This window comes from Antennarius striatus, chromosome 18 (assembly GCF_040054535.1).
Source record: "Antennarius striatus isolate MH-2024 chromosome 18, ASM4005453v1, whole genome shotgun sequence".
Lineage (NCBI taxonomy): Eukaryota > Metazoa > Chordata > Actinopteri > Lophiiformes > Antennariidae > Antennarius > Antennarius striatus.
In genome coordinates this window covers 17,089,116-17,110,257 of record NC_090793.1, presented here as the reverse complement: position 1 = coordinate 17,110,257, position 21,142 = coordinate 17,089,116, and the positions used below count along the sequence as shown (strand labels likewise).

The window sequence follows — 21,142 nt, the reverse complement described above, 5'->3', positions numbered from 1 at the left end:
AGTTTTGTGGGCTCTAAAGTCAATGTAGGACTCGTTTGTCTGAGTTGGTAGGATTAGGGACGACCACTATAAACTTGTAGTGACCAGAAAAAGCATGTTTTTCATCATATGGGACCTTTTTATGTTGCATTACCATGGTTGTTGTTCTTGTCTGTTTTGTATGAAAAATAAAAGGAAAGCAAGGAAGATGTTTAGCTCAAGGCCAAAAACTGGCTGTATTATCTAAGCTAATCTTTTGTGTGTGTGTGTGTGTGTGTGTGTGTGTGTGTGTGTGTGTGTGTGTGTGTGTGTGTGTGTGCGCACGCACGCGTCTCTTGTCCATCATCACTGTTTACCTTGCCTGTTGTCTCTGTAAACCTACACCCCATTTGCATAATAACCAACAGCTGGCAAATGGATCAGGCATTTTCACCTGTCTGTCCAACTGTCTACCTGCGTGTGTGGTGGGAGTGTGTGTGCATTTGTATGCGTAGGTGTGTGCGTCTGTGTGTGTGTTTCTGTGTGTGCATTTGTTAACCAAGCCATCAAGACATCAAATGTGCCCAGGCCATCATGAATTATTTGAATGTGGTTTATGGATGCATTTGTTCTGCTAGTGTGTTGTAGAGTTTGACCTGGTCACTGCAGTTGATATTAGTTTCAGGCTGACGCCAGCTACCATTACCTCAGCCAGTGTTCAGGACCTTTAATTCTACTACTGCTAAGAATAATTAAAAGCTGTTAAATATATTTTCCTGTCATTTTAAACACTTACAATTTTACAGAGAAGTTTTAGTTTTTACTTTTCAGTACTAAATAATAAGTATTCACTCATTTTCTCCTCTCACTTTGTAGGATTTAATACTTGTCTTTTTTTATATATAAAAGCAAACTATTTGATTTCACTTCAGCCCACATCAATAAAGTAGAATAGATTTATTTTTAATAAATCTTCTGGGAAACTGTTTAAAAGTTGAGCACTTATCTGGAAAAAGTTGCAACTTATTCATGATTTATTAAAATGTGTTTCCCGACTATATATCCTGTAGGATAATCATGCAACAACAGTAACAACTTTCATCACACACAGTCCCTGTTTCTCGTCACTTGAAGTGGATTGGGTTGTATGAGCGGCTGTCCAGTGTTCACTTCTAACAGGCACAGTGACATCCACACCTTTGTTCCCCCTGCTATCTGTAGCGTGGGGCAAATAAAAGCTCATGAGGGATGATATAAAGGGATCAACATGAGGAAGTGCTGGAGATAAGAGAAGGACATACGGAAGTAAAAATGTGATAGGATTCATTGTGTAGGAGACAGCATGTTGTTTATTATCAGACAGACAGAGAAGGGGATAAAATGCAGGTTAGCAATGCACATCTCTAGAATACATGCTAATAACCTTTATTTACTCATGTTTTCTTCACAAACTTTAATCTTCAAATATGATTCAGTGCATAATGTTCTCAAGTTGTTTGTCAGTCCATTCCAATTTCTCAGGGACACATGGAGGAAAATTTCTCTTAACCTAAAGTTCTCGTGGTGAAATTGATTATAATTAAGTGGTAAAAGGTTGCTGTTCCCTCTAAATAAAGATACACACATTTACAGCAACAGCTGAAGAATAGAAAAGCAAATAATGCCAAACTTAAACTGAAATGTGTTAAATAATAAAGAGGTGACGTTTTATGCCCAAAAGGTCACGATTGACTTCTCTGTAGTGTCATGATGTTCTAGTCTTTTCTGGACACCATTTCACAGCATAACTAAGGAATACACAATTAGTTTATGACCATATGTCAGATTTATATCAGATTCTAAATTGTTGACACTAAAGTAGAAACTGAATATATTCTGTGGTTCTAGGTTTAGATGTTGCTCCAACTAAACCATCGCAGTGCTCTACCGCAGCCCAGGTTGGCTGATCATGAGCTTCAGACATGTGTTTTTACACCTGGGGGGTGAACAATGTTTGTTTTGATTGAACGAGTCACCATTATAATGAGTGTTCTGATTTCTCTTTTTCTTTTTTTTGTAGAAGGTGTTAACACACGTGACAGCTTTGCACTTCTTTTGCACTAATACTGTATTTCTGTGTCTTTGGTAAGACCAAGTCCAGCTTAGGTTATAACGATACCTTGATGGATATGAACATTACATATCAGTGACATTGCACAATTTATTGTGTTTCTACCACCCTGCCTACTGTTCTACTGATGGGCGGTATGAAAGGAATCATACTATATATATATATATATATATATATATATATAGCCAACACCTCCATTTCCTCATCCTCATTTGTTCTTTTTACTTTCTTTCTCCCTGTAAGTTGTCAGCCGTTATTTTTTTTAGATGCACAGCGGCTCCTGGAGCGATTACGTGAGGTGTTCATACGCGTCTTGATGAAATCCTGTTGCATAAGATGTCTCAGATCTTGTTGTTTGTACCTGTTATATATTTGAAAGATCATTTGTGCAGATTGTCATCATAAGCCTGGCAGTGAGGAAACTGGACAAATTAGAGTGATACATTAATAGACTCAAGTGATGGCATAAAGCATAAAATGTTTTGTTAGAACCAGTTATTTCTTCCATCAAACAATATTCATCAGCATGGGTTTCACTGTGAATTCAGCATTTAGTTGTACCTTGCAGTCTTCATCTTTGAAATTGTCACAGAATCTTCTTCAGATGGTTGTGTTTGGTATCCTCTGACATTCCACAGGGAGAACATTTGAGAAGGAACAGTTGTTAACTTTCTACAGCAATTCATTTGTTAATTGCATAATGCCCCCCCCCCCTACTTACAAATGTCTTAAATTATTTGGGAAAACCATGAGAGGAAACTGCATCATGGACCTTGAACATATTCTTGGTTATTAAAGAAATTTAAATCTGTAAAAAGAACTGATAATGAATCCAGGCCTCCTGCAGGATTTTTAATGTCTGAAGGAGATGGCACACAGATAGCCGACTAACCGTTCATACTGGCTACCAGCCAGGGATCTGTTACCTCCATCTCCACTCTTTGTCTCTCTGCTGGCTGCTCTCAGTTTGCCTTGTTTGATTAGAGTTTGTTGACATTGTTGCTCTTGCTTTTTGTTCTCTCCAGCTGGATGGGGACACCATGTTCCTGGGAATGCCAGACACAAGCCTTGACTTCACCTCAAACAATCAGGTTAGTGCGTGTGCGTGTGTGTATGTGTGCGCGCGTGTGCGTGTGTGTGATGGTTCATTCCCTATGAAGTAATTGATTGACATTCCCTACATTGTGGTACAGTGCCTATTCGCGCATCAACACTTGCGACTTCATCTCATCGCGGTTTTTTGATAGGCAGTCACGTGATACCATACGCGCATACTATTGGCTGACGGCATCCCGGAAGTGAACTACGTTCCTTGAGTCTCGGACTTCCGTGAGACACAAAAGTGCTTTAAGCAGTTGATAAGAGTGTGGGAAAAGGTAATACAAATAGAAGGTGGTTTAATATCAGGATGGGGATGGTTCATAAATGTTTAAATTACCGTAAATCATAAGAGAAATAGTTTGTCGCTATATTGTGGACTGTTCAGTCACATTATTGTATTCAAATCAATAATTATACATACTAGTTTGTTTGCAGTTAATAAAGTTATTCACACTTTAATGAAAGAAAAGTCTGTCAAGAATGTTTTAAATTAGTTCTATGACGGTATTCATCTTCCTGATTCGCTGAACAGGTTAGTTTGAAAGTGTAGATGAAGGGAAATTTCTGTGTGTGTGTGTCTGTGTGTGTGTGTGTGTGCGTGTGTGTGTGTGTGTGTGTGTGTGTGTGTGTGTGTGTGTGTGTGTGTGTGTGTGTGTGTGTGTGTGTGTGTTACATAAAATCAGATCTAGGTTTCAAGGCTGGTTGATGATGTACAGCTGTCCTGTTATGTCACTTGAGTAATACGACCAAAAAGATTACTTAGCAACAGCACTGGAGCAGCACTGTGTAGAAAACCGTTATTCTGTGCTCTAACTGCATTCAGCGAGCATCTCCAGAGGCCGTGTGAATCCTCTAGAGAGTGAGATTTGTGTTTGTTAGTACAGAATTACCTCACAACCAAGCAAAGCCCATATTAATAAGAAACTCCACTAGAAATGCATTATTCATGGAGTACACTATAGAGAATATTGTGCAGTATATGAATCTATGATTTGATGTTTTATTCATAGTGTTGTGCCATAAGAAGATGGAGAGGGGTGTGCGGAATAAGAATGTATTGCTTTATTATTGAAGTACTATTGCAAAGCCAGAGGTTGCTGTGATGAATGTGACCAATTTCAGTCCAGTCTGACCCTCAACCTTGTCTGTTTTTGAATTCTTAATAGAGCAGCCGTGTAACGTTACTGTGTTCAAGCCAAAACAAGGACGACTACATTCCTTTCTCCCATTCCCTGTCATTTATAATTCTATGTATGCTTCAGTTGGCTAAGCATGACATGGAGGTTGACTCTGAACATTAAAGTGGAAGTCCTGCTTTTATCCATTGACAGATCCAATATAGTTTTGTTTTAACAAGGTGACCACACTGCAGAGGGAAAGTCAGTGTTTATACTCCCACTCTGAATGGAAGACGGAAGCAAACAAGACTAACACACACAACAATACCATCAAGCTAATTTTTTTCAAAATGAAAACATTCCCCGTGATCAAAATAGTATTGCTGAGGCTGATGGGAAATCCAGTAGGTTTTGCTGGTGTTTGCTTACAAAAAAAAAAAAAGATTTTAAAATGATGGCTGTGAATTGATATTGACAAGAGTTTAAAAGTTAGATCACCAGAAAGCTCACAATTCACCTAAAGTGAATGTGATCATCGGCAGTATATCTAATGTCGTGAAACAAAGTGTGGTTTGTTGAAGAGCCGGAGTGTTTGTGTGTGTATTGTCTTCAGTGTGTATGCTATGCTAGGCTAACCAGCTAGTGGCTTGAGATCCTACATGAATGTTTTTAGAATTTATTCTAATAAAATGTAGTTCTCAAAATATATAAATACACTTCAAACCAACCCCACGACCCACTTGTGACAGTGTTACATGTGACTGACGTTTCTATGTAAGCTACGCAACACAAAAGTAAGTGCAGTATTACCCTCAATGATGACGATGAATCATGGCCTTGACCTGCCTGTGTGTGTGGCTCTCTGTGTGTTACCTCAGTACGTTGTAGAATCTGTTTCTCTACCCTCCTGCAGTTTGTCTTTCTGACCTTTTCATTTGACCTCTGACCTTGTCCTGTCCTCAGTTTCCATCTGAACTATTGTTAATGTCTGCGCCTCTTCCCACAGTTCCGTGTGCCACAGACTCCTCACCCTCTAGGCAAGGTGACGCCACACAACCAACCCCCACAGCAATGGAGGAGGGACACACACATGGCCGATTCGCACCGTCTGCCTTGGGTGAATACTCAACTCACATTCACACTAAATGAACGTTGAAGTTCACTTATAAACACTGAGCTGACATTGATTCATGGATTGATTCAACACCATTAACTCAAACCTGTCCAAACTTCAACATCAGGATTGAACCAAAGAAGAAATCAATGCATAGTGGTGAAAAGTCAAACACTGTCCTCCAAAAAAATGTGTATGTGAGAAGCGGCTGTAGTGATTGTTACGCCATAACTCAGAGACCTCACCATGGGGTGTGAAAGGGCAAAGTGTCAGTAATGTTGTCTTTTACGGTCACATATCCAAGATATCACAAATGTGCAGACTGTTTTTTAACATAATTTCTTGATGATGTAAATGTTGTTCTCGCCTGCAATTATTTATAATTCCTCTACATTAAATTGAATTTAACTTCATATTATCGGGAGCTTCTTGTTCAGTTGCCTTTTTATGCACAAAATAGTCGCAATATTTTTTCCTTTTTTACTATCCCATCAAGTGCTTTGTGTGCAGTTAGTGGTATGATTTAATTTTGAATTTGACTGCTAAGTTAGTGCACCTTTCCTTTCTTCGAATGCTCATTCATGCATGGATAAAATCCTACCAGCAATTACACCTGTCATAGTAACTTGGCGTTATGTGATTCATTGGGCATTTGTGAACCCCTTCAAACTGTGGCGCCTTCGAGTTCGGTGACACATTATGATTATCACTCCGTATATTACACCTCATCTATTTGATCTCATCAATGGCCGACTCGGTTTATAACTTTGTCTGGAGTTCACTCCAGCTCATCTTTTTGTACGAATGCTCACATTCCTTTTGACGACTAGTCTTGAACACAATACATTTCGCATCTTTCCATCTGTTTGTACTATCTGCTCCTTCAAAGCCGAGGCATGGTGACCACCATCTGCTGTTGTGACCATGAATAAGTGTCTCATGCAATTCCATTTCAAAAAATGTGCTCCATCCCATCAAAATTTGTGATTACCTGGGCACACAAACAAACCATGCATCATGCTTTGCGAGTAAGTACATGGTACAGACATTGCAGCATGTGCAAAGATCCCACAATTTAATGTTTACAGACTGGCATATATATTCCTTTTTAATGGGCCGACAAAACAGTTTATCAAACACGCACAGAAGAGCATAAATATTTTATTCTTTGAGACATTTAATCACCGTTTTGATGATAGAAATGGATGCTGATGGTCACACATATACTTCATCATATTATCTGGAACAGTCATGAACATGTATTCATGAAGGACTTAATCCTGACTACATTAGTCTTTCTGGAAGCTCCTGGTGCACAGGGAACAAGCTATTGTATGGACATGAATGGAATAGCAAAGACAGGGAGAGAAGTAATTTATGCAGAACTTGAAGAAGCGATAGAGAGTGGACGAAGTAGAGCGAGAGAGGCAAAGAGACGACAATCAGTCTAATTTATGCAGAGCTCTGAGCTCCAACAGGACCCAGAGTCTAAGAGTGAGACGATGAAACTGACAGTTTGACTCCAGTAATATTGAGATTTGTAATCAAACATGTGCCATAGTTATACAAAGATACAAATGTGTGGAAACAGATAATATGAGCAACTGCTTGATGATTGGAGCTGCAGCGTCTGGACAAACTATTTCGAGTAATTGTAGACCTGAATTGAATTTTTAAATTTGCAGTGAATATATTGAAAGTAGATGTAGTTTTGAATTTTAAGTGTGTTATGGTTTAAACTCTGAATAAAATGTGTTTGTAAATTTACAATACTTGGAATCATCTACAAATTACCAAATAAACTTACAATTGTTTCTGAAGTCAAATCAGCCCAAAGTTTCCAATCAATGTCATTTAAATAAGGATCTCATGAGGTTTTTTTTTATATTCAGACAAACATACTGAAATCAGAGTTGGTCAACAAGTGATCCATACATCAGAAGAACTCTCCTGATCTAGTAGTGCTTATCTGTTAAAATGTTCTAGCTGCACTTGTAATTCTCTGATCAGGACAGCAAAGAAAAGGCAGGTTAAATTCATTAAATGAGACTACACAGCTTTGTCCCATGTGACTGTTGCAGATCAATCTTCATCTAAGAGAAATTCTGCTAGTCCTGCCAAATAAAGAATATGCTGTTGTTATTTTATGAGAAGTGTAGCAATCAGCATTGTTACAGCGTCAACTATAATATGGACAAAATATCTGTTTCTCCAATGCACCAATTTCTTCCTTCTTTTGGAAGCGCAAACTGTTTATTAAATGACAAGGCTCTTCATAATAGAGATTCCAAGTTTCAGTCTTATCTTGTGATGTGCAATACCTCCCTGATAAAAATGCCAACGAGATGTTTGATCAATTTAAATATTTAGTGTTGTGCGGTTGTTTTTTTCTGTCTCTAAATTTTAATTCATGAGTGGTTTAACTGTTGACTCTAATCATGGCTTTAGCACAGCGTCAGTTAAATAGCCCAAGTGAGCGCGCGCAAACGTACACACAGCACGCACATACACACACACACACACACATACATATAACCCGTCACTCAGCTCACGGGTCATGCAACACATAACTCCACAGTGCAATGTGTGTTTGAGTAGAAAAGAGTGAGAGAGACATGAAAATGTGTGAGAGATGAAAGACTAAGAGAGAGATGAAAGAGAAATTGAGGATGAGATTAGAAGAGCGAGAGAGTGAAAGAGGGGTGGAAGGAGAAGGATGGTGGGAGATGAAGAGCTAGAGAGCAGGAGGAGAGCGAGAGACTGGTGTGGCCAGCCAAGCAGAAAAGGCTGTCAGTCTCTATAAAAGATCTCCTCTGTCAGATTAGTATGAGAGAGCTTCTCTAACTACCTCTCTCTCCTCACCATCATGTCTCTCACTCTTCTCTTGCTTGATTCTTTCACTCCATTTCCCTCCGCATGTCTCCCTCTCATTTGTAGTTGCTCTCAGAATAATTCATTATCATCTGTAGAACTGCTACTGGCTTTCTTTTTCTGAGTGTCGGATTGGCATTGATACATTTTTACACGTTAAATTCATGGCGATGGCGGCTTGTACGTATACATAACTGTGTCGTTGTGTTGCCAGATGAGTGGGCATTTGCTCACAAGGCTTTTTGTTCTAGGCTGGGAATCTCATCAGTGGTAATTAGTCTGTGATCAGAGTGCTTCAGACTGGATTCAGTGTTCTGGGGTAATGGTGCTGGGCAGTTTTTCCATCTCTTCAATCTTTTAGCTCTGACAGTAATGTTTTGTGACACTTTGCTCTCTTATGGTCCCCTATGTAATTCTCATTGATTTTTCCCCAAGTTGTCATTCTGCTGAGGGCAACAGTGAACATCCATGCAATCTCTATTGTGATATGTTAGCTTGCCAAAATGTGACTTTGTGCCACATCAAAGAGGAAAACGGCTATGTGACAAATAAAAATGCTGATGCATAATAAACCGCACAGGTTGACGGGTGACTGATTGCATTTTACCTGATATTTTCTTCCCTGTCTCTTTAGTCATTCTCAGTGGGTGGTTTAGGTGATGAGGACTTCAATATCCCACCCATCACTCCCCCCACCCTGCCAGACCACATGCTGCCCCCCCATCTTCCCCATGATTCAACCTCTGGTCCATACCACTCTCTGGACCCCCCCTCCAGCTCAGCTCCGCATCACCCCTACCATCTGCAGGGAATGGATCTTCCTGGCATGCCCAGTAGACAAGATGTTGCTGGTATATTGAACCAAGATGGGGGTACCTTCAGCCCAACTGGTGGCCCGATGACCAGTACTCTGTCTGTGGTAAGTGGTCAGCAATAGTTCACAAACACCAGTTTTTCTTTAGTAGGACGTAGGAGAGAAATGAATGGGAGATGGGTGTGTTTCCTTTTCTAATACACAAGAGCTGAACAACACCAATTGTCAAGTCTATGCTGATACGCAATCTAGTCCTAGTCTTCCTTAAAATTCCATTCATGACACATTTTAACTTGTCTTTGAATGATATGAGATCATTCAAAGACAGAAGTTCATTTACTTTATCAAAATTGGATGAAATAATTATTTGAATTATTTCAATGTTGAGCAGTTTGGCTCAAATATCAAACAGGGTGAGTGGAAATTAAATTCAGTCACACTGGCTTTCAAGAGGTGACTTTTTAATTACACTTGTCGCCACTGTATGAACAACTGAGGGAAAACGCAAAGAAAAATAAAATTCTTAAGGTAAATGCTCATGGCAGCACATCCTCACCTTATTCCCTCCTTCTTTGAGAGGCTGAAACCTAATCTGTTTAATAAGGTGTTCGATTCACACCAGACACTCAATCAGCCCATCCCATAATTAAAAGGAATGTATGCTCAAATACCTTCTACACCAGAAAAAACACATACCAATACTGAGAAATAATCCTCAGATTATTTTAACAATTCATTTCATTAAATTTGCGTTCATCGTGACAATCTTCTGCCAAGAAAACTCTCCACATAGTTTGACCTAGATGGACGAATTCACATTTCACAATTTACGCTGCTGGTTGCTATGATGAGATATATGAAATAAAATAAACTAAATGTTTTTGAATGATTACAGTCCACATTTGAGCAAAGGAGGATTTTAAGGAACGGCAGAAAGAAGGATGCCTGTCTCGTTAGGAGACTTGTTTATTCTTTAGATTTTCTTATAGCACTCCCAACTGTTGGTGTAACATTCCCACACTTTGTCGAGAATGATACAGCATAGACTGGACCTGTTAAACCAGTGCTGCAGCACAGTCTGCTTCTGTCATGTTGTCTCCTTCCCCAGTGTTTAATAATTGTCAATCTGTTTGATGGAATACAGTGCCCTGTATTTGTGTTCAACTCAAAGACACTGGTGGAAGAAGTCGGAGAATTTCAGTGATTCGTAGGATCTGAATTGACAGCCGGCTGGTATATATGAACTGTTCTTTCATATTTTATTCAGTTTAAGTGAGTGAAATAGGATATTGCCTTTGGCAGTGTTATATGAATCATGGCGGCTTGTCGACGTGACAGTTTCCTCATATTTCAAGTCTTCATTTCACAGTAAAGTGAAAATCTTAGCTGTCACGTTCAGATGTGACTGACTGTGTCATACAGTGAAGAAATGAAAGCACTGCTTCAGACTGAGGTACTTAAGCTGTCATAGAAACCGAGATATACCATGTGTCATTATCTGTGATAGATTTCTCTCATTTCATTAAGAATGAAACTTCACGTCTCCCTCTCTCTTCTCTCATCTCTATATTACCTCTATAATATTAAAGCTCACCATAAGCTCAACCTTGGCTGTAGTTCTATTAGAATGTCTTTAAAACATCATAAAATGTAATGTTTTTTTTAATAACTTAACTAGTTTCTTTTCAGTGTTCTATTATTGTGACTAACTTGAGTATCAGCAGAGATAATTATTTTAGTGTCCTGAAGGGTTTTATTTTCCATCTGCGTCTGTCTCACTCTCACCTTTTTTTCTCTCTCCTTCTCTCTACCTCCCTTTTATATTCTCATAATAACATTCATTTACTGCCAGTCCATGAATGATGGTTGCCAGGCAACCATGCCTGGCTCAGCCTAATCGAGATGGGTGGGGGATAGAAAGATTCAAGTCAATGTTTGTGTGTGTGTATTATTCCTAGAGGGAAGAGGACTCAGTTACAGTTAATATTGAAGTGTTAACTGCTCTTTTTTTAAGAGCTCGGCTGCCCTCTGTTTGAAGGTTAATGTCTGAAATGATTAGCTCACAACTAAAGCTTTTGCTTTTGTGCAGTTCCAAAATCATAATCATGACATTTTTACTTAACTGTTGTGACAGAGTGTAAACCTGTCAACATTTCACAAGTTGTCTGCAGTTTCTAGAATTTCTGTATTCTGAATGTATTAGAATAATTTTTTTTTTTAAATCACCCACCGCTGATTTCCAGTTTTGGACACAATGTAATCTTTTTTCTAAAATGTTGTCACTGCCCCAATAATAACAGCAGTTTTCATTGAGTATGATAAGTAATGTATAAATATGTTTTTAAAAACTCAGTGTGAGAATGTGTTTATTTTCTTCGACTTTAGGCATTTTGGTGTTTGGGCTGCTGAAGTATTTGAGTTTCTGACTGGTATATCTTATGTTCGATAAAATCAGCGATTAATAAAGAAAACATTCTGTAGACAGACTGATAGTGGAAACAGTTGCTCATTGCAAACAAGTAATAAAAATATAGTTTTGCACAATTACGAAGTTTGCACATTGGAATGCTTAGAAAGTTAACAATTTTAAAAAATGTTACTGAGGATTTTTTTCTTTTCATATTTGTTTTGTTGTGGCAAGCACAAAATCACATTCAATATTTAAATATTTAATCTTCTTGTGCATTGAAAAATATAAAAAAAAACAACCTAAAATTGGGAACAGAGCTACACTTCTAAGATATAGTCATTAACCACACAGGTGGAAAGAGCTTTTCTTCATTATTATGAGAATCACCCATCACTCAAATTTGTGGTTGGCCCTCTAGTTTTTTAAGGTTATTGACAAATTTTTCTGAGAGTAAGAACATTTATATTTTCTTATTGTTTATACTGTCAGTATATGTTTGAACTTGTGACATCTTTCCGTTCTTTCAGTGTCACAAATATAAAATTTTCTTACTCTTTCAAAGTGGCATTGAAAAAAATATAAGTTAAGTAAAAATGTTAAGTCATTATTTGTGATCTGCAAAAGAGCAATGCTTTTAAATATAAAGGATTTGGTTTTAATTTGTTTAACAAAATTAATATCTTCAGATGATTTCTATTATAAAAATATGCGCGCACACACACACACAGATATGTATGGCAAGCTTTCAAATAAAACAGCCTGAAAACTGTATGGAGGGTTGACTAATTTGACATTCATGGAAGTTCCAACCCAACCAGTGCCAAACCACAGCTATTAGCGTTTGTTTTTCTACCAACACAGTCAGTCTCAGAACGTCATGTCTTTGAGTAATATCACTTAGTGTTCCATCTAAATACCACAGCAGTCTACAGAGACGGTAAGGGTTTAAGTAACAGTCTCCCAAAAAGGAGGCACATAGCAGCAGACCACATCCGCTATTATTTAATGTCGACTTCAGAGGAAAGTCTTAATTTCACATCAGCCCATGTCCTGCCTTTGGTTTGATGATAGGTGTTAAAGTTCCCCTAGTGAGGTTTGCTTTGCTTTAACTTTTGTTTTCCAGAGAAATGGACTGAATATTATTTACAAGTGACTCAAATCGAGACCGCTCACATTAAGAGAAACCTTATAACGAAAGGTTTGTGCTACAAAGTTTAAACTTTACACAGAACAGCTGCTTGGTTGGTCTTGTTTGATGGCAGGGAAAATTTTATTTAATTGCACATTTTAATGTGACATGAAATAGTTTACATTAATCACAGTGTTGTATGAAATACCATTTACTTTATTTGATTAATGATTGATTCAGCTATGTTCTATTTTCTTGCTTCAGTTCTATGAAATGTCTTGAAGACTTGTCTTACTGTCTGTTTGGTGGTTCTTAACAATGCACAATAAAACATTCATGACACAGATGCGACGGTAAAACTGTGGACAGCTGTCTGCTCATCTAAAATCCTGCAGCACATAAGCTTTGCAACACATTTAGGAGCTGGATGTTCAAGGAAATAAAGCAGTATCTGCATTACTTCAATCAGTATGCCATGACATAACCTCTCCCACAGATGGTTGTGCATCAACAGCTGAGCAGTGGAGCAAATTTAGCTTAGAATCCCTATTGATGTGTGTGCACATTTTTCTGTTCCCATGTTCCTATAGCTGACACGGCTGCATGTTGCTACCATCGCCATCAGGTATCATTAGGAGTGAATCCCAGGCTGATACACACTGAACAAACCCTGTCATGCAAGGGCAAACTCTTAGAGCCCAGCTCGGTCTCATTCATGATACCAAGGGCAAGTCATGATCTCGTAGAGCTACCTGCTAAATGTAGTTTGATATTTTAAATGAACACTATAACGCTCAAAAATCCAAGATAAGATTTGAGTGCAGAGAATGACCTACCCTAGTGATGCCACGGTTGATTTGGTATTTTCTATTTTTTTGAAAGTGGAACGAACTGTAAAATGATTATTTCTTCATTCTATTGGAACTGCTTTTTGATGAAAGGATTTTACTGAAGGATCCTACAGGATATTGAGTGATAAAGCTGGATTGACAGACTAGTCTGTTGGCAAAAGACACCCTTGAAAGTGAAAAGGTTTACTGATTACATATAACGTCAAACACGCATCAATTCAATCTCCAGAGGAAACCTGATCTTTGTCATCAGTTGCTAATGTTATCACTTGTTTTGGCACAGATGCAACAGATGGTCAACTCGGATTCTCGGTTTACCAGCAGCCAGCAGCCAATGGAAGCAGCGCTTGGACCGAGGAACCAGTCAGGCATGAGTCAGCAAACTCACTTGCCTGCCATTGCCCAATCACAACTGGGGCTGAGTGGCAACTCTGTTGGCCACAACTCTCCATCCCCTCCTGGAAGCAAATCTGCCACACCGTCTCCCTCCAGTTCCACGCATGAGGACGAGAATGATGAAGGACTTCGGGTAAAAAAAACAGCACAAAAATACACTCACAAAAGCTGTATCCTGTGTCTGTGTCACTTTATCAAATCTCGCTAGGCTGCAACCGTCTGTTGGTGCATATGTGCAGACGGTAGAGAGCAGTCATCTTAATGTTATGTGTCATAATAGACCCATTCTCACTGCATATCAACAAGATGGAATTCAGCTCCTTCACCATTAGATGTCTCATACTGAAACAAGCATACCGCACCAAACTGGCTCTTCACATTCGGGGAAAATGAAACCATTACTTTAATGCTGAGTAATATTTACTGAACCTTTCATCTGCATTGATTGTGTTTAGAGGAGTGAGTTGTGGAATAGTGACTTTTTAAGCAAATATGTAGAAATGAACATTTAATGAAATAGGAGAAATGGTGTTTATTTCTTTTTTCCTAACAGAACACTGAAACACATTTAAATTGGTGTGTTATATTGGCTGTACTCACCTGTATGATTCAGTTGTGCGAGCAGTTTTATGATTCTAGGACAATTTTCATTTTAGAAGGTAATGTTTTAAGTGCTTTTTTATTATTTTTTGTACTTCTGTGGAATGTTTAACATAATTCCAATACGTTTTATTTAAAGCACAGATGCTACCATTCATAAAGCTATGTTTTTAACAGCTAGCAAAGTGCGGGATCTTTGTTTCTTTGGCAAGGAAGTCTTTGACCTTGACACCTGTTGTTAGAAAGTCAAGGTTAGATGCTTAAGAAGGATTTTGTTGTGTCTGAGTTCAACAGATATTACACTGCTATAAAACAGAAGCGTATTTGGCTACACTCCCACCCGTAGAAGCCTGACACACTGTAGACACATGTCAGAATTAAAATCACAGGGATGTGCATGTCAGACATAGGATGAATTTGTACTTGTAGTAAATCAAAGGCGACTGGACACACACTTAACAATCATCCATCTTTAAGATCAGAAATGCATCAACAAACACGAGAGATTTTAGAAAATAGTAATGTTGTAAGAGCTGTGTACAAATGAAATCAAACCTATCCACACAGTGTGGATAGGATTTGGACTGAACATAATAATTTTTGAACCCTCTCAAAGAGATTCATATCTCATTCATAACGCCTTGCAATTCATTTCCTATATCATAAAAGATATCTTATCAGAATGCTCGTTGTTGAAGTTGTGTCTTCTCTCATTGGTTAAAGTGGACTGAGATATGTTATCTGCTCTACAAATCTTTCACAATAATATTAGCTATAAAAGCGGAGTTGGTCTTATCTCCATCAAGATAAACTCTGTATTCATAAAACAAGAATCTGCTGGCAAAAATATAATTCAGTTCCTCTGCAATGACACAAAAAATATTTGTTGGATTGATTAATCATTAAATGAAGTGAGTATAAAAGTGAAAATGGAGAATGAAAATGAAGGCAATGCTTAAATATCATCACCCAATAATCTTTTGGAAGTTTCCTCTTTTGGGCCCAACTGGTCTGGAATCACTCAGCTGCATCATTCTGAATACTGGAAGAACAGATTGAATGTTAAAATTTCATTTTCAGTTCTCAAAGAATAAAACGTCATATCTAAAAAGTGAAAGACATCCCATTTTTTTTAGGCTGCCGGTGATTTGCACATCTGGCACATCAATCAGAATTGAGAATAAAGGCAGCACGGATGTAGTCCTCCCTAAGGTGAAATCCTGTCGCACTTTTCTCTTATTCCTGCTCATGGTAGCATTGATCAAGGTTATATAATCAGAAAAGTTGTTCCAAACAATGTTCATTATTGTTTAATAGCAGAAAAACGTAAAACTTCATGAAACCTTATAAACCTATTTCACTCTTTCTCTCGCTCACTCACAAATTAACATTTTCTCATTATTGATCTCCCTGCCTGAATCAGTAGGGTTTTTTTTTTTTTTCCTGATCTAAATGTGCCTAACCTGTGGATCAACCTACATATCTGCTGTATAGGCTGTTATAATGTGTGACATCTGTTGTAGTAATCCAATAAGGTCATTCAAACAAGATGGTGAATGTCTGAATCATCCATGCAAAGTAGACACCTTTAGCAGAATAATGATATTCATTTCTGTTTTAGCAAGAATCTCTGGAAACCATTGGTCAAAGGCTCTGCCTGAGATCTATTTAAGAACTATGTACAGTTGGTAATAATTAAGGTGAAAATCGATCAATACATTTTACATACCATTCTTCGTGTGCGTGTTCAAGTCGTTGCAGGGATCATTATTTGTCAGAAACAGTCCTGATATTATTGAATCGTGTTTGTTTGTAGACAAATTTCACTCAGCAGTTTGGTGCGCTGTGAACTGCTGTGCTCTCACCAAATGACTGCCAATTCAACTGGAATTCATTAATTGCTAATTCGGTGCACCGATTAAACACTGTGTCTGCTTTGTTGGTACTTAGTGCCAAATTATGCGGTTAGTTTGAGAAAACATCCAGTGAAGTTATTAGATCACCAGAAAGAGGAAGACTGCTGCTGCTGGTGTGTTGTTGTAGCCATGCAGGATTTGTGGACATATATTTTCATATCTGTCTAATTGCTATCGTAAACAAGACTTTTTAAAGTCACTAGAGTCAAGCCAGACTCTACTGAACTTGGTAAAATTCCACTATCTCCTCTTTTTTTTTTTTTTAGCTGGGCAGTGGAGGAGAGAAAAGGCCAGCATCACTGGACATCTCCAAGAAATCCAAAACTCCAAAAAAGAAGAAGCGAAAGGACCCCAATGAGCCAGTGAAGCCAGTGTCTGCCTATGCCTTGTTCTTCAGGGACACTCAAGCCAACATCAAGGCCCAGAACCCCAACGCCACCTTTGGGGAGGTGTCAAAGATAGTGGCCTCCATGTGGGACGGCCTGGGAGAGGAGCAGAAACAGGTAACCCCTCGTTCGGTGATGCGGCATGACTGTGCGCTTCACTGCTAATAAATCATTTCATTGCATTCGGATTTTCATTGCCCTGAAGGAAAATGACCCTAAAGGTCGTGGTGAATTAATTTGATTGAAGGTTGCAGACTGAGATGAACAGATAAACATTTGTATAAAAAGCTGGAACATAAGTTAGCTGTTAGCAACTGGTGTTCAGAACACAGAAGACTACGTTCTGCACTACTTCAGCTGAGTTCAGGCGTGATAAATGTACTTCAAGTTTGGCGTAACACACTTTTTGTGAATGAGCGTTTCACCAAAACTGTTTTCAGTGGATGTCAAGAGAGCCGTTGGAAGCAGTGAAGTGGTGGTGCAAAGTCTCAGAGTAGAGTTTATATATTCATTTTCCTCAGAGCGAAAATTTTAATCAATTATCTGAATCTTTCAATCACTGTGGAGCACCGTCAGATCAGGTGTCCAATTTTTTTCAATTAGAATTAATTTTCTGTAGGTTTCACAAGTCTGGCAATAATGGATGATAAGTGGAAAGAAAATCTGGTGGGAAGAAATGATGCGTTCATTCCTTTCAGTAGAAATAAAGGTGACGTCTGACAGGAATCCCACATTTAAGCAGGAAAACATCAGACTAAACCACATCAACCACAAGATCACTTGGCTGTAATATTGACTGTGGGAATTCATTATTGTGGTTGTGTGTCATTACATAACTGTCTGAGCAGAGGGAAATTCATGATGAGCCCCGTGACGGTTGTATCTGTCGTCATGTCATGAAATTATGATGATTTAATGCAGCCAAAATTCCGACTGCCTCGCTGCTCAGTACTCACAGCCCCAGAACACACTCGCACCTGATGGTACCTAAACTAATATTGTGTTGCTCATTGAATTAATGCTAGAAAATATATTTTCAAGTGTTAATAAATAGTAAAACAGAAGTTAAATGTTTCTTTCAGGTGTACAAGAAGAGAACAGAGACTGCTAAGAAGGAGTATCTGAAACAACTAGCTGCCTACAGGGCCAGTCTAGTCTCTCAGGTAACACACACACACACACACACACACACACACGAAATATTCTGAGTTCTTTGCGATTTTCAATCTGAAAGCTGATTTTTTTTTGTTCTCCCGTTTGTTCTTCTCCAGAGTTACAACGATCCATCTGAAATGAAACCCCCCCACTCTTCCTCCACATCTTCCTCTTCCTCTAACTCAGTGTTTACACCCAAACCTTCCATCTACCCCAGTCACCCCAGCCAGCACCCTTCTCCCGGCTCCCTCGCACACCCCCACTCTCTCCCTCCATCTCACCACCCAGGGATGTACATGGCATACCCTCACCCATCTCATCACCCTTCCCACACCTCAAGCCCCGGCCTCGGCCCGCACCTCCCCTCCCACCCCCAGATCCACCCCCAGCTCCAGGCTCTGTCCTCCAGAGGGACAGTCCCACGGACCAGCGTCCCCCACCAGGGATCTCTGTCCCTTGGAGGCATGACAGCAGCGTCCACCCCTCCTCTCCAGGTGAGCCCCCCGCTCCACAGCCAGGCTCACCTGGGGGGGCTGCACAGTCCTCACCATCAGCACCAGCAACAGCAGCTCAGTGGACACCCACTGGGAATGACACACACGCCTGCCATCACACAGGTACAGTACGTCACACTCTGAAGGTGCATCACATGGGTTAGCATTAGGGTGGTAGTGTAGTTCATAGCATTCCCCACACAAGCTCAAATTTGTAGTTTAACAGCTCATTGTAGTTTTTATCCATCATAACTCAAAAAGGTGGAGGTGTGTTTGTCAGGGTCAGTTTCCTGCTGCGGATTAACCCATTTATGGCTTTCTAATGAGTGTATCTAGTAGCATGAAAGTGTGTGTGCAACTGGGTCAAAGTCAAATTACAGTGTGTTTACGGTGATAAATGAACGTGTTGCAAAGCGCAACAGTGTGTCGTGTTTTTAATGGTTTCTTCACAACAATGAAGCGTTGTGATACAGAGGAAGGTGACATATCGGGCTTTGATACTCAGTTACTCTTTAGGAAAGAATTCACTGTTGTCATTTTCCACACATTGGATTTTTTTTTTTTTTGTAACATTACAGCAACCTTATTGTTTTGCTGTTGCGATTTCAATCCATCCTGTTTACCCCAGTAGTAGTAGTTAAGTGACACAGACTAATTTGCGAATGTCACTCAAATCATACTGGTACACTTTTCAGACCTTCAAGTTGGATTGTCTACATTTTTCCTGATTTTAATTGAAATAATAACAATAAATGTTTTCTCACACAGAGAAACACAATATTCCAGTGTTCTCGTTTGCGTGCGTCCCTGCGTTCTTTGACGCACATTTTTTGACAGGGAGGCACGATCATCAGTCTGGGACGCAAGCTTTAAATACTTAGAATAAATAAAGCGATGCTACCTTTTCCCTTGATATAATATTGGGGAAAAAATGCGCTTCCATTCAACAAAAATAATCAAGAAAAAATCTGTGTAAGAAGACGGAGAAAAATATTGAGTGAAAAGTGAAAAAAAAACTGTATCACATGTCTATTTCTAAAACTGTTTATCTTTAAGAAGGACTACCAGGACTTAACATTTTGATAAAAATTAGTATGTAATTCTACTTTTTTTTTTCAACTTAAACATTTATGATGTTATCAATAAAATCATTAAAATTTGTTTAGTATTTATATTGTTTTATTGGCAAAAGTCAATCCCTGCATACGACTTCTACCATATATTCTGTTATTACTTTTGGGATGCATAAACTTTACGATGGGCTGCACAAATGTTTTTGAAGCACATCCCAGGGATGCACTACTTTCTTGAGGTAAAATGAACTCCGATATTCAGTCTTTGTTAAATAATCTCAAGGTTTAACCCACTGGTTACCACTGACAACTATAGATGTGAATTACATTTTTTAAAAGGATTGATGGGGATATGGTCTGGCAGAGCTTGTCAATGGAAATCAGGCTTCTAATCATGGAATTTAGCATCATCACGACTGATCATGTGACGGAACAGAGGATGGTGAATCAGAGCAAGATGGAAAAGTTGCATCATAAGTGGCAAATGTTGTTTAGATGTTTACTTCTTCCATGTAGCTGTGTTATCTAAAATATTTGTTCTTTTGGGGTTGGAAATAATTTACTGTCGGCATGTTCTACTAGTAGTTTCAGTACCAATTAATTGCAACAGCGTTATTTGAACAATTATTTAGTCCAAAGTTATTCAAAGCATTGTGTACTCAAAGAGTACCTCAGCAGTTTAGTTTATTTAGCAGTAAATTAAACAGTCAGACGATAAATTGGACCAATTATCCAGCAAACGGAGGTAATGGAAAATGACCGTTCCTGCGCTGACATGGGAGAGAAAACAAAAACAAGCCTCTTATTTAGGACCAATCAGAAAATCCACTGATAACTGATATGTATTAGATTCTTCTGTTATCAATAATCATTTAGAAAACACGTTACTTACTAGGATACTCATATACGCATATAGATGAAATAGTGGTATTAAATTCAACTATCTAATCCATCAGTGATCGAATTGCTACTGAACACCAGAAGAAATTAAATACCATTTTGGTAAATGCCAAAACAGTCATGTGATTTATACATTTAAATCCAAAACCAGTTTATCAGCAACATGCATTTTACTGTTTTTGTGTTTCAGAATAGAAGGCATGTACACCTTTTGCAGTTTTACACATAGAGAGAAACATGCAATGTGAATGTAACAAACAAGATGCTTTTCTACAGATTTAATACTTCTATTTAATCCCAGAGATATTTCTGGAGCCACTGCTCCACCATTCATGGTTTTATAACTTAATTGCACTGCATCATCTCTATTTCCTGTTGGTTGTCCTTCAATAACTCGATCCAAAAAAAACCAACCATGTTTTTTATTCATCTTTTATTATTTGACTGAACCTAATTTGTTCCTTCTCTGATAGGAACACTTCAGAATTAGGACACAGCTATTTATTCCCTAAGAGTCATCAATGTTTTGTGCATCTCACAGGTTATTAGACCATTTCAAATGGACACACACACACACACACACACACACACACACACACAGAGGGAAAGAGAGGAAGAAATAGAGTGAGGCTTTTTCTATTTCTTCAAAGTCTGAATATTTTGCTGATTCAAAATATGCACAGCAGTGGATGGAGAAGGACGAATATATCAGCACACTGTGGAAATGAGATGGGTGTTGGAGCGAG

At 38.7% G+C, this 21,142-nt stretch overlaps 1 protein-coding gene across 2 annotated transcripts in view; it reads left to right on the top strand.

The window, feature by feature from the left end:
* Nucleotides 1–21,142, top strand: part of tox (thymocyte selection-associated high mobility group box) — a 39,056-nt gene that overhangs the window by 13,924 nt on the left and 3,990 nt on the right. For both annotated transcript variants that reach the window (XM_068340583.1, XM_068340582.1), the window contains exons 2-8: nucleotides 3,094–3,159; nucleotides 5,294–5,404; nucleotides 8,907–9,191; nucleotides 13,760–14,005; nucleotides 16,655–16,891; nucleotides 17,857–17,937; nucleotides 18,046–18,546. In XM_068340583.1, the coding sequence (XP_068196684.1) occupies nucleotides 3,094–3,159; nucleotides 5,294–5,404; nucleotides 8,907–9,191; nucleotides 13,760–14,005; nucleotides 16,655–16,891; nucleotides 17,857–17,937; nucleotides 18,046–18,546 (1,527 nt within the window). The remainder of the gene's footprint in view (nucleotides 1–3,093; nucleotides 3,160–5,293; nucleotides 5,405–8,906; nucleotides 9,192–13,759; nucleotides 14,006–16,654; nucleotides 16,892–17,856; nucleotides 17,938–18,045; nucleotides 18,547–21,142) is intronic.